This window comes from Cupressus sempervirens, chromosome 6 (assembly GCF_028749045.1).
Source record: "Cupressus sempervirens isolate cs-2001-9-10 chromosome 6, ASM2874904v1, whole genome shotgun sequence".
Taxonomy (NCBI): domain Eukaryota; kingdom Viridiplantae; phylum Streptophyta; class Pinopsida; order Cupressales; family Cupressaceae; genus Cupressus; species Cupressus sempervirens.
Genome location: NC_143123.1, coordinates 216,637,398 through 216,653,135, shown reverse-complemented (window position 1 = coordinate 216,653,135; position 15,738 = coordinate 216,637,398). Strand labels below are relative to the sequence as shown.

General features: G+C 37.7%; 1 protein-coding gene across 1 annotated transcript in view; it reads right to left on the bottom strand.

The window, feature by feature from the left end:
* EMB2729 (Alpha amylase family protein) overlaps window positions 1-15,738 on the bottom strand; it is a 326,562-nt gene that overhangs the window by 155,458 nt on the left and 155,366 nt on the right. The window contains exons 8-12 of the mRNA XM_089787516.1: window positions 11,552-11,659; window positions 11,229-11,319; window positions 10,740-10,841; window positions 9,963-10,065; window positions 8,803-8,940 (exon numbers count right to left, since the gene is read on the bottom strand). Of these exons, the coding sequence (XP_089643642.1) occupies window positions 8,803-8,940; window positions 9,963-10,065; window positions 10,740-10,841; window positions 11,229-11,319; window positions 11,552-11,659 (542 nt within the window). The remainder of the gene's footprint in view (window positions 1-8,802; window positions 8,941-9,962; window positions 10,066-10,739; window positions 10,842-11,228; window positions 11,320-11,551; window positions 11,660-15,738) is intronic.

The following is a 15,738-nucleotide window of genomic DNA, read 5'->3' as shown; positions in this document are numbered from 1 at the left end:
TTGGGGTGCTCCTATGTTTGATGAGCACAGTGATAGTACTCTTTCTCTAGCAGAGGTTCATGCGCTTCGAGAGGCTATCAGAATCTTGAAGCATAACTATCTACAACTAGTTGCTAACAGGGATTACCATCTAGAGTGTGGTAGCACCTATTATGAGACATTGTTAGACAAAGAGGAGGAGGTGGTTGAGCTCACCCAAGAGCTTGAGGTGATTTTGGACTGTCTTTAATGTACTCAGTTGGCTCTTTAGGAGTCACAATCACGATTGGATGAGGTGACTGTGGAGTTGGAGCATGTTCAAACCACACCAGCCCCAAATCCAGTTCAATTGCATATTGTGGTTGGTGGAGAGTTTTCTTCTACAGTTGGGGATGATGTGGCCGACACATCCATCCAGGATATGGGTGCAGTAGGTATGGATGAGATGAGAGTATCAGGGGAGTTGGGCTCTCATGTTGATTTGCTTCCTTCTACTGGAAGAGAATCTATTTCTTCATCTCATATAGCTGATAGTATTGGACAGTTGGCAGTGCCACATTTTTAGAGGGATCAACTATGGGTCGCAGGGGAGTAGGTGGATGCTTCCACATATAATTTCTACTACACAAAGTGCTTCATGGAGTATCAGTGGAGAGTTCGGATGTGAGGGAGGATTCATACAGAATATCTGAGGGTATTCTCATCCAAGGCTCTCATGCTATTCAAAGGTTGGTGGGAAAGATTGTAGAGACTCTATTTGCTATGTTTCTCCATAGGGATTTTGTGGTTGGGTTTGCTAAGAGGGTTGCCCAAGATCATGCCCAACCAATAGTTCGAAGTTAGAGATTGGAGCCATCTTCTAATTCCCAGTTTGAAGATGATGAGCCCTTGACAAAGATTGGGAGTTGTTATTGGCATTACACTGTAAGGAGTGCTCATCATTTTTCTTTCAACCCACAAGTAGAGGACTTGGTTTCACGTCGGTGTGGGTTGGCTCTAGTTTCATACCATCCATGATGGAATGGGTTAGCACCATCTTTTGCAAATGGTAATGACAGTTGTAAGTTAGACCCCTTGTTGTATCTACATACTGAGGACATTTTGGCATGGGTTGGAGTTGTTAGTAATTCAGGTACCTATGATTGTTACCATCTCCACAATGCAGTTGGATGTAATTATCAGTTTGATGGGAACTCAGGTGTGGATAGAGTTGGTATTTCAATTGCATTGAGTTCCAATGGGTTATTGCCTTCATCAGCACCTCAACTCAGTTTTCATGTGATTCTAATGTTGATGTCCGTTATTTGGGTGTTGGTGCTACATGAGTTGCTTGTACATAGTAGGGATGGTACATAGTTCTACCTTTGGGATCTAGGTGGATTGTGTGTTCATTTTGCTCCGGGATTGCTTGTGGACAAGCAATCTTAGGGAGGGAGGATTGTAATGTCCCCATTTTTGGCCAGTCTATGTGGTTGATAGAGTTAGCTCATCATAGCGACCTTCGTGAGTTGATAGGGTATTTTGGGGGTCTCAGTTGATTACTTACTATTTTTAGTAAGTCTTTTATGGGCAGTTGCTATTTTCAGCAGTGCAGTGGATGGCTTGGGAGTTGGTCGTCACCTGCAGTTGATCAAGTTAATAATTGCATTAGCTCTTATTTATTTATTATTCATTGAGTTGCATTATTATAATAATGTTTATATTATTATAATAATGACTTTAAGAGATATTTCTAAAAAACAAGTTGAAAAGTTTCTAGTGATGAGTTCTTTTGAAAAACTCCACATTTTTTGAAGTGGAGCTTTTGGGAAACTTTTGCCAAAGAAAGCTTATAAATGAGAGGTCATTTCTTTGGGAAAAGCGCACTTGAAAATATATTTGTTTCTTGTGCCTTTGTGGCTTTTTCCTAAGTTTTGAATGGTGGGCCCTTGCAAAAGTATAAGGGTCTCTGAGTTTCTAAAGTTTGTTTAGAGTTATTGCTAATGTATAGATCTCCCTAATATGTGGGATTGGTTTCTTAATTCTGAGAAGTCTAAGTGTTGTGCAAATTATTGCTGATTTATAATAATTTGCTACTTTACTCCTACTGCTTTGCCTATGTCTACATAGAAGCTGATATTGGAGTTTGCATTTCGGATTGGTGAAGGAATTAATTGTGAATTTAACTACAATTCTGAAATTGTGCCTGGCAGTGCGATTTTCTGCAATAAATATCCAGTGGCCATTTAGCAATCCACATGGGGAATGTGTGGTTCGATTTGATGCTGTAGAGGTTGGACGTCATATCCTCAGCACTTGTGGGCTACAGTTCTAAAGTCCTATAGCCATTTCTTTGGCCTGAGATCCTATTTGCAGCCCAACGTTAAACATTTCTAGGCCTGCGATTTATTGTCTATGCCCTACAATTCCTATCAGACCCATCGTTTCACTATTGGAGGGGTTGGCAATCAGTTTGGTGAGTTGCTATTGCAATTTGAAGGACTTGCAATTTTGGACTGTGCTGATCTATTCATTTCAAGGCCAATACGATTTGGGTTATTGGGATCACCAGGTTATGTACTGCAATCATAGTCAGGTTGTATTAAAAAATTGAATAAGTTTATTGCAAACATTATCATTCTAGCTATTTCCTAGAGCAAATAAGATTTTGGGAATTCTGAGAGTTGTGTTATCTTGCAATAGTTATCACTTGCAATTAATTAGCTCCAATATTCTGAATTTCAGTCTGAGTTTAAATGCAAAGTAATAAATTCAAGTACATGAAAGGCTTATAATTAGAAATTGTTTATCAAGTATTTGACAAAATGTCAAACCCAGTTTAGTTTTGAAATGGAGTTTGTTTGAGCCATAACTGACAGGACTTATTACGGTGGTATCAGAGCTTGCTTGCAAAGTGTTTGACAAAATGTCAAACAACTAAATTATAAAAGAATTTGGTGTTTGATGAAGTTATAATCGGTTGGGGTTATTACAGTGGTATCAGCGCAGTTTCCTGCCAGCCTGCAGGAATTGGGCTCAGTTTTTATTTTGTTCGGTGCTAACTTCGAAGATTTTCAGATCTGATTACTAAGAGTGACCAGTACTTTAATTTTTCCAGCTATGAACAGACATAGGACTGGCAGTTCTAGAGATCGATGGAGTAATGAGGAAGTTAGCGTAAAAATGAATGCTTTGCAAAAGAGTATGGAGAAACTTAAGCTTCATCAACATAAGTTGGCAAAGAGCTTGTCAGATCCAACAACAGTTGAGAGGCTAGCAAGGTACATGGGTTTCGCCCTTAGAAGGCCGACATTGAGGTTGCAGGGAAGGAAGCTTGAGTTTTCCCTGACGGGTGTCCTTGATGTTGATGTACCTATATTTAGTATGACACCTGCTAATCCTATCCGCATTGTTGATGATGGAATCGTTTCACTGGGACATGTGGATGTGCCCATGATGAATAGCAGCATTGAGCTTTAGCATGTTGAGGCTCCCAAAGTAGTTGCTATGGTTAGTTCAAAGGCAGTTAGTGATGTAGTTGTCTTTGATTTTCAGACTCACCAGAGGAGGGAGTTGCCATTGGCGACTTATATGTCAACTACTGTAGTGTTGCTCTAGTATAGGAGGCAGTTGCTTCCTTAGGTGGGACCGAGGCACGTATAGAGTCACCCAACTATGATGTTGATGATACAGGTATCACAACAAAGTTGGGAGATGTGGATGCTAAGGGTATGGACACATCTAATGATAATATGAGTTGCACTCGGTATGATATCCCTTTTCAGATATTGGGCGATGAATCTGAGGAGGTTTTTGATGTACATCGTTCATTGACGAATTAATTACACCTCTCCTCGACTTCTCTCAGTCAATGATTTCTCTCTTATTATGATCTTGGAGTTGGCAAAGACTCAATCCCCTAGAGGTTTGATGGATTCTTAGCCTCCTTGACCGTGATAAGATCATCTTATGTCCTATGCTCTACTTTACCAAGACTTTGGATCGAGTCAATACTCTTGCTAAAGTAAGGGCTAAATGTACTGTCTTAAATTGAAAGCACTTCAATTTATTGATGATTTAGCATCTATTTAGTGCAATTTAATGCTAGACTTGCATTTGATTTGCACTTCTCCCCATTCTTCTCACTTCTCATTTCTCCTAGACCAAAACAAGTAGGACCTAATAGATCCTCCTTGGTATTCCTTTTTCATTGCAAAAAGCTCAAGGTGAAATCAAATTACTTGGGTCCTCCCTTACCTTCCTTTAATCATTGGGAATCTATTTTCTGCACCGAAACTGAATTTTCTCGAAAATTGCACCTAATTTCCCAAAATTGAGACCTATTATGGCACCCCAAGGGATTCCTAGAGATATTGGGACTTGGTTAGCAGGTACACCTACTTGGGACCCATTTTTGGTCCCCCTCTCAGGCCCTATTCCAGGAGTTAATTTTGAGGTTTAGTCGGCCTATGGCAGAAAGTTTATTCCAAGCTCTTTATAAGCCCATCCATTTGCCTCATTTTGCATCCACCACTCATATGCACAAGTGATCAAGTACTCATACCAAGCATTTAAACCATTTGCAAGAGCATTCAAAGAGATCCTTTTGAAATCATTGGAAAGGAGATCTCTTACATTCAAGATGCTTTCAAGGAGCTTCAAGGCATTCATTTGGGGGCTTCATCATCTATCTTCCATCCTCGTGCTAAACCTTTCAAGATATAGCTTCCTTCATTGAGGATAGTGGAGCTTTCCATCAAGGGAGGGCTTCTAGATTCATACTTTTTCTACATCATCTTGATCCGATTCAATTGGTAAATTAAGCTCATTACATTTGATTTGAGAAATCCTACTGTTGTAAGGTGAATTTGTGCATTTATTTATCATTTCCAGCATTTCAATTATTTCAATGTCAAGCCGAATTTCTAAACTGGGGTTTGACCAAGGCAAATCCTCCATCCACAAAAAAATAAACATTTTCATTGCAGATTGCGGAACTCAAAAGGAAAAACATGTTGTAGATTCGGACACCCTCTTTGTCAAACCTCGAAGAATCGGAAATGGTTTAGTGTTCAGAGATTGCAGAGCATGGACAAACTTCATTCCTACTACTAAAAGTCGAGCCTACTGACAAAAGTTGACTCTACCAAATAGCCAAACCATTTCTAGGTTTCAGAGTTCTCGCAATTTCAGGTAGAGGGCTTAGACTATTCACTAATTGGAGTTGTGTAGACATCCAAAAATCAGATCTGATATGAATCTTCAATTTCAAGGTGAGTCAATTGCTTTCTTTATTTCAGCTTGTTTACTTTATAAATCTGTTGTCATTCATTGCTCTTGCTACACTAGGGCTTGAGAGGTCTTGGATTCTTTCTCTAATTTTATAATTATTAGATCTTTGCTTACATTAGTGCTCCTTTATCACTTGATTGGTACTAATCTTCTTAAATCTAGTTACATTAGAATAGGAATTGAAAGGATCAAATATTTTGATTCCCCTTTAACGTGTTAGGTTATGTGATGAATTGAGGTTTACTTCCTTGCTTCACATTATAATCTAGCCCTTGGGGGGAAACCACTTTAGAACATTTTTGTGAAAAAGGTTCATAATAGAGCTGGTTCATAAGGAAATAGTGTTTGGATCTTCATAGCGAACAATCCATCCAGGTACTTGTCATGTGTGGAACTTCATCATCAAGGGAAGGAACATAATTAGTGATCATTTGTCACGGGAAACGAAAATGGGAGAAAAGTGGATATCTAGGATGGTTCTTGGAATGCATATAAGTTATTGAAAGGGAGGGTAGAAATAAATAAACTCCTAAAAATCCTTTCAATGTCATGGGGCCCAAAAGTGGCAGATTATATATTTAAACTTGTTTGGTCGATGGAGTCAAAGTATGCAAATTGAAAGATCTCCACCAAATACTAGCTCTCAAAGAACAAATAGAGATTCATACTTCTGATTTGAGAAACTGAAATTTCACCTTAGTGACAATAAGGATGAACCTCATTCGCCATGTTCAAAGAGTGGATGTTATACCATTGAAGTTGGCTATGAATGTTGCATGAGAACCCCAAATGATCTTAATTGTCCATTTAATAAGTGTTGGTATAAAGATTGTTTGCCTTGAGCTTTTTCATGGAAGCTGCGAGAAGGAACATATCAACAGGATAGATTATAAGAGATTGGCGACCCAAGCGAATCTTTTGTGTTTTAGGCAAACAAGAGGAAGAGACAAACAAGAACGTGTTCATTAATTGCCTATTCACCCACAAGTGCTATATATGGCTGAGCTATCATTTGAAATAGTGATCAACTTTATCAAAAACATTAATGCTCTAATTCAAAAAATGGTCAAAGTTTGACCTCTTATCTAGAAGCAATACCTTTCAGCCTCTAGACTGCAAGTCCCTCATTAATAATATGGCAGATATAGAAGGTTTGTAACAAGAGAATTTTTTAGAAAAGATGCAGAATTGGGAGACCTTCGCATCCAAATTAGAGACCACCATCTTCAAAGTGAAACAGGTCACGTTTGCTCTAGTCAAGTAAGAAGAGATCATTTACTTCCCTAAACAAAGATATGCTAAGATGCAAAAGCATTTTCACTTGTCATTCATGGGATTGATTAATAAAATTTCCCATCTATAAATCATGCTAAATTCAAGTGGGTTTGACCTCTTACAGATTCATTAAAAGAAATCCCAAACTTTCTCTATCAAGATGTGCAACAAGAGATCATTCAAGTTACCTAATCAAAATAGCTTCTAACAAAATAAAGTTGGGAAGGTGTGAAGAAAAATTGAAGTCGTCCCTTTTGGGATTATAGGTTGTAAAATCGTGTAATTTAGACAAAATTGTGTAACTTCATCAAGGTATTGATATAAGGAAACTCTCAAGGCATTGATCTCACTTTTAAAAGTCACCACTTGAGTAATTGGGGGATACTACCAATCTAAACGAAGTTTAGTCAATAACAGATAGTCTCACAACTTTGGTGACCAATCATTTCTAAAAGGAGGGAAATGGAGTCATTGATTCTCTATAACCCAAGAAATAAGATAAGAAAAAATTATTAATGTCCAACAAGAGGCCACGGAGATCTAAGGCACTGAAAAGAGTACAAAAGGGTAATAACTAGCAGCAAGAGCACTAAACGGTGTTCACAAAAAGAACAAGCAGGAAAGCAAAAGAATGAGGAAAATAAAGCTAGATATCCTCACAGGTGAGAAGTGGTCCAGAAGTAAAGGATATGGTTCGGGGAGAGGGTATATCCTTGGATGTCTCAGGGAGCTGCTAGATATAGAGTAAGATTGTCAAGTGTGTCCTCTGCAAGGTCTCACAGATTTGGCAGGGGATGTTGGAGTGAAGAAGGAGTTGATGAGCCGCTTAGAAGTCTATCTCGATGGAAAGTGAAGCTGCAAAGTGTGATCCTGAAGCCGCATGGCCTCCTAGAGATAAAGTGGAAAACATTGTTGATCTGTATATCTGGGAAAAAAAAAAGGGGTCCCACACTCTCTGAATAAGCAATAGGACCTCCCTCTGATCTCATAGTTGATGGGGCAGCGGAAACAAAATGGGTCTCAGATTCCATCCCCACAAGGGAGCTAAGATGGTAGATCTTGGCCACTCTATCAATCTGGGGATCAATCTAAATGCGTAGCTGATGGAAGCCTACTCTAAAAGACCCAAAAGAGATGTAGAGGTCATGACTCCAATGGTGAACGAGGTACTAAGGGTGGGCAATGACCTCATCTTGGATATCAATGAAGTGCTCGGCGGATAAAGCCATCCTCAAGCGGACTCCCCCCCAGAGGGTTACTCTATGTCGTGATAATATACTATCTATAGATGTCAAGCCTGACATGCTCATTCAAATCCTCATGAGAAGCAAGGAGATGAGAGGGGGCATCCAGAGAGAATTGGAAGGGGGTAAGGTGATCCATTGTATTCTAAATCAAACCAAGAAGAGCAGAGGCCTGAGAAAACCAGCAACAAGCTCTGCCAGTGGGATCAGGAATAGATCAATTAAAATTTAGATCTTGTCTGATTTCAATATACAATTGTGTTTGAGGCATAGTTACCATACAACAATAATTCCCTTCAAACAAATGCAATTATCTAAATATTCATCCAGGTTTAGTGTTGGTGTAAAGGTGGGAGAGGGTCCTTGTAGGCATCCCAGCCTTTTTTCTTTTCAATTTTGTGATTTTCTTTAAATTTCATTTTATGTTGACTGGGTTGTAGGAAACATCTGGGCTGTCCCTTACCATACCCTGTTGTACCTGACTAAAAGGTAGGTATTTCAGAAAATCTTGAGATAAATTTAAGATTGGCAAGGTTGTGGGGGCAAAATGTAGCAGGAGATTTTTCTTATCTGTCCTCAAAACATCCCCATACGAAGCAGGCCTAAAAACATTGGGAATGCATCACTACGGTACATAGATATACAAAAGGGAACATTTTGGCCAAAAACCATTTAGACTTACAGACTAAATTATTGGCACTAACATGAAGTTCAATCAGAACAACAAAGCTAAGGTCAACAGTTGTCACGTTGCAATTTAACAACTGAAGGGCCCAGCAACCACATTACCAAACTCGAACCAGAAAATTTCTTAGATTGCTATTGAGTAGAATGTGTGGAAGGTATGAACCATACCAATTCATAGCTCTAAAATGCACGACTCAAGGAAATGGCTAGTAAAACACACTTATAATAATTTGAGATGATATATTTGAATAATGCTGAAAATTAGAAAAGAGCAAACAATAATTGTTTTTTGTAATCCACAAATATATCTACAAGCTAGGAAGATGAATAAAGATGGATGGCTAACCGTATGCATATTCCATGCATGATCTGGGACATTCTGAAGGAGCCATAGCCACATTTCTGGTATGGAAGTATTGACAAAGAAATCAAAACCTAATCCTCCCTGGGCGAGTGGCTCACATAATCCAGGATAATATGTTGCCTGAAACAAGATAAATAAATTAGTCTGCCTCCAATTGCAGAGAAAAAAATCATTCAAACTTCAATATTGACCAGCTGGGCCTAAAATCTCATGATTCAACATATGAAAAATGAGTTACAGTGATATAACAATTACAATTTATTTTGTAGGATTCCAGATTCCTCTAGAAGATGCCACATAGATACAACATAATAAAAGAGATTTCTGTCAAAGAGGATATATTCAGCAGTGAACAGAAAGCACATTTTATATGCATAAAATATACCATTTTCAGACTTCTACAAGGTTTAATCAAGCATGATAAATATGTCTAACCATGAGAAAGATTCCACGCTAGAGAGCTACAAACTTTAAAAGAAGATGAAGATGATGATGTAATAGCCAGCTAAAAACATGAACTCAAATGTGAGGACAATCAGAAGTAACAGAAACTATTCTGTACTATATAACTTAACAGATAAGACTGTTATCTGCACTAGGCTTGGTAAATATACAACTCCTCAGGCAGTTCAGGTGTTCGGCAAGAATATAGATGTTTCCAGGTTTTTATACTATGATTTACTACTGATGGTGCAGAAGAAGTGGGTGTAGACAAATAACCAAAACTCCACATTGAAGAGCTACAAACTTTATAAGAAGATGATGTAATGGACAGCTAAGAACAACTCGAATGTGATGACAAATAAAAGCAATAAAAGATATTCTAGTAGATAACTTAATACTCAAGACTGTCATCTGCATTAGGCTTGGTACATTTACAACTCCTTAGGCAGTTCGGATGTTGGACAAGAACATAGATGCTTCAAGCTTTTTACACTATATTTTACTACTGATGGTGCAGAAGAAGCAGGTGTTAAAATAAAATAAAAACCAAAATTGCTATTCATAAGGTGTTTTGATTAATGTTCTCAGAATTTACTAGAGCTATATATATATAGCAAAGGTTTGCAATTCTCTTCTCTTCTTTATGAATACAAACTCGTTATTATGGCTAAAAAATTAAGGAAAGGAAACTTACTCACATCTTCAGCAATTGTTATTATGGACGGATTAATTTGATGCAGCATCTCATTTGCCAAAATCAGGTAAAGAAGAGCATCCCTGTCCACATACTGGTTGCAATATCTGCATTAGACAAGGCAGGCATTACAAAATAGCATGAAAGTTTATCCATGGTTATTTAAGTCAGAGATAGGTAACATTTTTAAAGAGGGTTGATCATCCCACAATGATACATCATGCAATGTGTAGATTGCATGGTATCATTGTGAATAAAAGTGATAATCTATTAAGATAGATACTGTTGAACATACAATTTCTAGATTTGAGGATTTGAAGAATATAACAATTCTCCTCATTTTTCGGAAAGAGGTCCCTCAAAATTGACACCCATAGGATTTGTTTTTCTTTTTATTTCATGGAAGATAGGTGGCTTCAAATAGGAAAAAAAAGAATATCTTATTGATTAAATTTTGCACAGAATAAATTATTGTAAACCTTGTAAATCATGTAATATTAATAACCAAAGGAGCAAAAAACTGTTTCCAATATGAGTTTTGAGTGAGGACGAAACATATATGTGAATTTATTTTGTCCAAGTGCGAGATATTTTGAAAAGTGAGTCCAACTTGCAAGTTTTGGTGACTACAAATCTCTACTAACATCTTAAGTTTTGTTTATCATTAAATTGTAAAGAAATGTCCATCTAACTGTACATATTTTAGGGAGCTGGAAACAATATCAAGTGCATAAGAGACATTATTTTTCATATTGCTTATTAAATGGGCCCAGTCACTCACTCTTCTAAATCACCTGAGAAGTTAAAAAAACCATTGTGAGTGTAAAGCATTGATGAAATTGAATGGAATTGGAAGCCATCAACTCGATATTCCTCAATCCACCTGTTTCAAAAGTCTATTAAATGAGCCAAATGTACTAAATGATGATCAAATGACAAGATATTTTTCATTTATTAATTATTTTAAACATTTGTATAGCTTCAAGAGAGAAGTATTCACAGATCTCGAGACCCAAACATTAACATCAATATCCAAATGTATTCAACTAGACATCCATAAAGGATTGACTAAAAGCACAAGGATGATACATTACTCAACAATCATGTTACAGCCATATATAAACTTAATATGCAGCACATGACATTTACCAATCATTGGAGAAATGCTACTCCATACAGGACCATTTGCTGTGGGTGCAAAAATTTGATATTTATAGGCAAGAAAAGATTCATCGCCAACTGCACAGAACAGATAGTAAAGAAAGCTTACCACTTTAAATTAGAGAGAAGGTATCTTATGACTTCATAATCCCCATATTTGAAGATCCGTGTACCCCAATACTTATGGTGCCCCCGCTTCCCTGGACAATGATAGGGACTCAGATTAAGTTCTATTGCAAGGCATTACGTAAGGGAAATGAACCAAGATTTGTGATTTAATGTTTCAAATTATATTTTTTTTAAGATTGCTATATGAAAGCAATGTAAGTGCCTTAAGTTTATTAGTTCTTTTAGCAAATGAAATGGAACAATTGCATCTGAATATCACCCAATTAAAAACATGGGTAGGAGGACTGAACCATCAGTAAATACCACGATGGAAATAACAATCATTTGCACCATCAAACGATGCCAAGCCAACCATCTCATCCTGAGCAGCATACGAATGTACAATATCCAGGAAAACTAGCAATCCTAATCCTGAAAATGGCAACACTAGAGATTAATCATGTCTCTGCTACAGTTTCATATCAAGTATGTGATGGACCTATTTTTAACACAAATATTCAACAAGGAACAAGCAGAAATGGCACAAAAATTAGGCCATGCTACACTTTTTAGAACATGTCACTGAATAAGAAATAACGAAGGACAAGTTTTCACAAATTTAAAAATCATTTTCTAATAGCTCTTCCCAATCAGTGTGCATGTTCAAATGAGTATCTCTTGTACAACACCATATAGAAAAATGATCGACTTCATTCACAACAGAAATTAGTACAACATTGAGGATAACGAAAAAAAATTTACTATCTGTGGTTCAACCACTTCCAGGCTGACTGTTCCAACAAATACTTGCATATAAAGAAATGATAACAGAAATTCAAACCTTTTAGGTCAAACAATGTTCAAGTGAAAAAGATTAATTTCCACGTACCTTAAACATTGTTCAAGTTTTCTGGTCATAAGCTTTGACCAATGACCAAGATCAATTGTAAAACTTAACTTGCCAATTCACCTACACAAAGTTTACATTTGCATCATTATTATTTCTGAAGCTCTTCCATTTATTCATTTTCAAAATCCTATGGTTCACTCAACCCTAGCATCATGTTGTTGTAACTGCATTTGCTTCCAAATCCCATTAGCCTATTTTTCTCATTAGTGGAGATATAATTTTTGAACCAGTTTTATTTCAGTGTTCTTCTACGAGAATATATTGCTCAAATAAAGAAATTTGGTTACAAAGAACCAGATTTCCTAATCCCATTTCCCTGCTTTCAGGTTGTTCTTTACCTCATTATTGCTATATTAAATTTGATTCTCATCCTCCCCTATTTGATCGGCTATCCATGTCCTCTAATTGAATATTGAGGGATTCCAAACATGTGTTAGAAATCCTCTTGCATAGAATTCAATGAGGCAGGTTCAATTTGTTTACCATACAGGGCAAAGATACTTAACGCATGTAGTATAGCACGATACAACACAGAACAGATACTTTATTCATATATGCAATATGCACTCAATGATTACAATCCGAATACAATGATTACAATGATGATCCAAAGTCCATTTCAGATGGTGTACATATACCTTTCCGAAGGGGTGACTCAAGCGTCACGCGCCCATTCGGATACTATTCTACCCATCGGCTACACTATAGAATTTACTAACAATATCATTCCCCCCAAAAGAAAAGTCGTCTCTGGATGACAATACAACAAAACTCAAAATAAACTAAGTACATCAATGCATAGATACTAAACAGAGGGTGCGTCCCTAGTGTAGTGGCCATCTGCACCCTCAACTCATTCAGCTCCGCCCGTAGCTTGTAGACTTGCTCTTTCCTAACCTTCAGTTCTACTTCTGCCTCCATCTGAAGCTTTAAAGCTGATTGCATCATCCCTGCAATTTCTCCCAACTCTTTCTCCTTCTTTGCTGCTACTTGTTCCTTTTCTACTGCCAACTTTTGTCGCTGACTCTGTCTATCTAACAAGGCTGCCCTCTCAGATTCCCAGGCTGTCCTCTCTATGGCTAACCTAACAGTTGACTCCTCCCAAGCCCTCTCAGCTACTACCTAATCTGCCTAGCTACTCCGAAGGGTGTAATACGCCTCCCTATGTAACTTCACTATCCCATGAGTCAAAGCCTCTACTCGACTCTCCATACCAAGATCTCTTGTCGTGGCCCAATCCTATCGCATCTCTGTAGTCTCCACATCCGGCCATCCCCGCTCCTCAAAACAGACTGTAAAGGCAACCGGGCATCCTAATCTCATAAAGGATATTACTCCCTCCAACTCCTTCACTACTGAGTCCAACGCCTATGTCTCTAAAAAGCTAAAACCTGGCAAGCCCGAGTCGCTAGAGTTGCTACATCAACAAGGAATCCTCTCTCATCCCTACTTCCTATGCTACTGGATGTTTTTGCACACCCATAGCCCTCTCTACTGCTTCCGCCATACGCTCAATAGCGCTATGTAGTAGTTCCTCAACCTGTGTCTACCCAACCTCCTGTGTTTGCAATGGGTTCTTCTCTGGAACTACTTCCCATCTGGGTGTTGGCAGGTATGTCACTCGAGGTGCTAGGGTACGGTGGAACCACGTGCTCAGGTAAACACTCAGCTTCTGGGTTCGGCTCTCTATCTCGCTTAGGTGATGCTAGTTGTGCCATATCTTCTGTAACCACTACATCAGAACCCACTACATCCAATTAGACACCCGATGCCCCCAACTCCTTGCCTGTCGGTCCCTCCATTACCCCTATCTCTATGTCCATCTCAGTATCAGGTACCAGTGTCTCATCTCTAGCCTCTGGTAAAGTATCGCAACACAATTTGAATGCTTTAGTCTCTTGTTACCTATGTCAAGATGAAAATGCACCTTTTCAAAAGCTAATAGTGTCTTTCTTAATTGCCAGGTTTTGACCCCCAGCCCCACACACCTGCACCAAGTTTGCTCAGGTGGGCCCAAGGTATGACAAGTGCATCAAGTACATTGCGGGTGCACACCTTCATGCCCATAGTGTACTAGGGCATCTAGGGTATACCCTGAGTGCATTTGAGTGTGCCAAAGGCAAACCCACACACACATACTTTAAAAAGTGCACAGTGAATTTAAAAAATGATTTTTTTAATCCTTTTTGGAGTAGAAACCCTAAAATGGAATAATATGGTATACATTATATGTAGTTCACAAACTCAAACTAAGAGGGTACTTGGCATGCCCAAAATTTTCAACTCAAAAAATATTCGACAAAAACTCAGCACCTTAGAAAATTCTTAAAATTAAAATATCTTAAAGAATTCAAGTACAAAATGTATTAAATAAAAATTTGATGTCTCAAAAGAGAAAATGTATGGTTTTATTATTTATAGCAAACCCAACATGTGAAAAACACATTTTAACCAGCATTTTGCTTGCATCAATTTGTTTACCCATGTATTTTTGTGTCCATAAAATTGCTATAGTTGAACTTGGGAAAAATCACCTAGCAAAACAAAGAGTACTCAGCAACTTGCAGAGTTTGCAAACTATGATATTATATGATATGACATAATATTGAAATTTTGAGCTGTTAGATGGCATTTCGCATTGATCAATGATGAAGTATCTACCATCAAATGTATTTAGATTTACAATTATGTATATTTCTTTAAAAAAAATTGTATAAGATATGTATATGTATATCCACACACATGCACGGACTCACCCAAACCCACATAACCAAGGTAATTCATTATCCTCTCGTGCCCACATTCCAATAACTTAGGTGTCTTTTTTTCCAAAATGGTTATAGAACTACTAAGGTAGTTATGAAACCACCACAGCAACTTTGACAGCACCCCCTATTAGACTTTGGTGCATTTGGAATTTCTGCCTAGTGAAAACTAGCAATCTCACATTGCTTAATTATGGAGTTAATTATTTGGGAGCCTACTCAAGTGGCTTCATCTAACAATGAACTTTCCTTCTAGATACCATACAAAGTACCTAGTACTAACAACTAAGTCATATCTAAACAACAAGATTTTAGAAATCTACAATCATCAACAAGGTTTTCCATTAGCAATGGAGCTAAAATTCTTCATAAGAAGACACCTAAGCCATCAACCCCTACCATGCCTCATCCAAGGACTAGTCTTAAACAACCACTCATATACCATAAAACTCATAGAGATCAAAAGGACAATCTAAAATATCATTACAATTCTGAACCCGCCAAACTAGTAACACATCAAACCTATCTCATTCCCAATCACTTATTTTTGTTCACATCGTTTTTAAATGATAAAAAGTTTTTATCTTTTCAGTAATAATTGCATCCCATTTTTAAACAAGAACTTGTTATCACAATCCCTAGCATCATATCCCCGTACTCAACATTCAAAAATATGAAGGTTCAAAATAATTTTTCACTGCACATTCTATAATGCCCAATACACGATAACACCAAGGAACTTAACCCATACAATATGTTGAAACAATTTAATAAAGTCAAAAGGAAAGATAAGTGAATAATCATTACTGTCCACTAGCTGCCACCACAAGCTACAC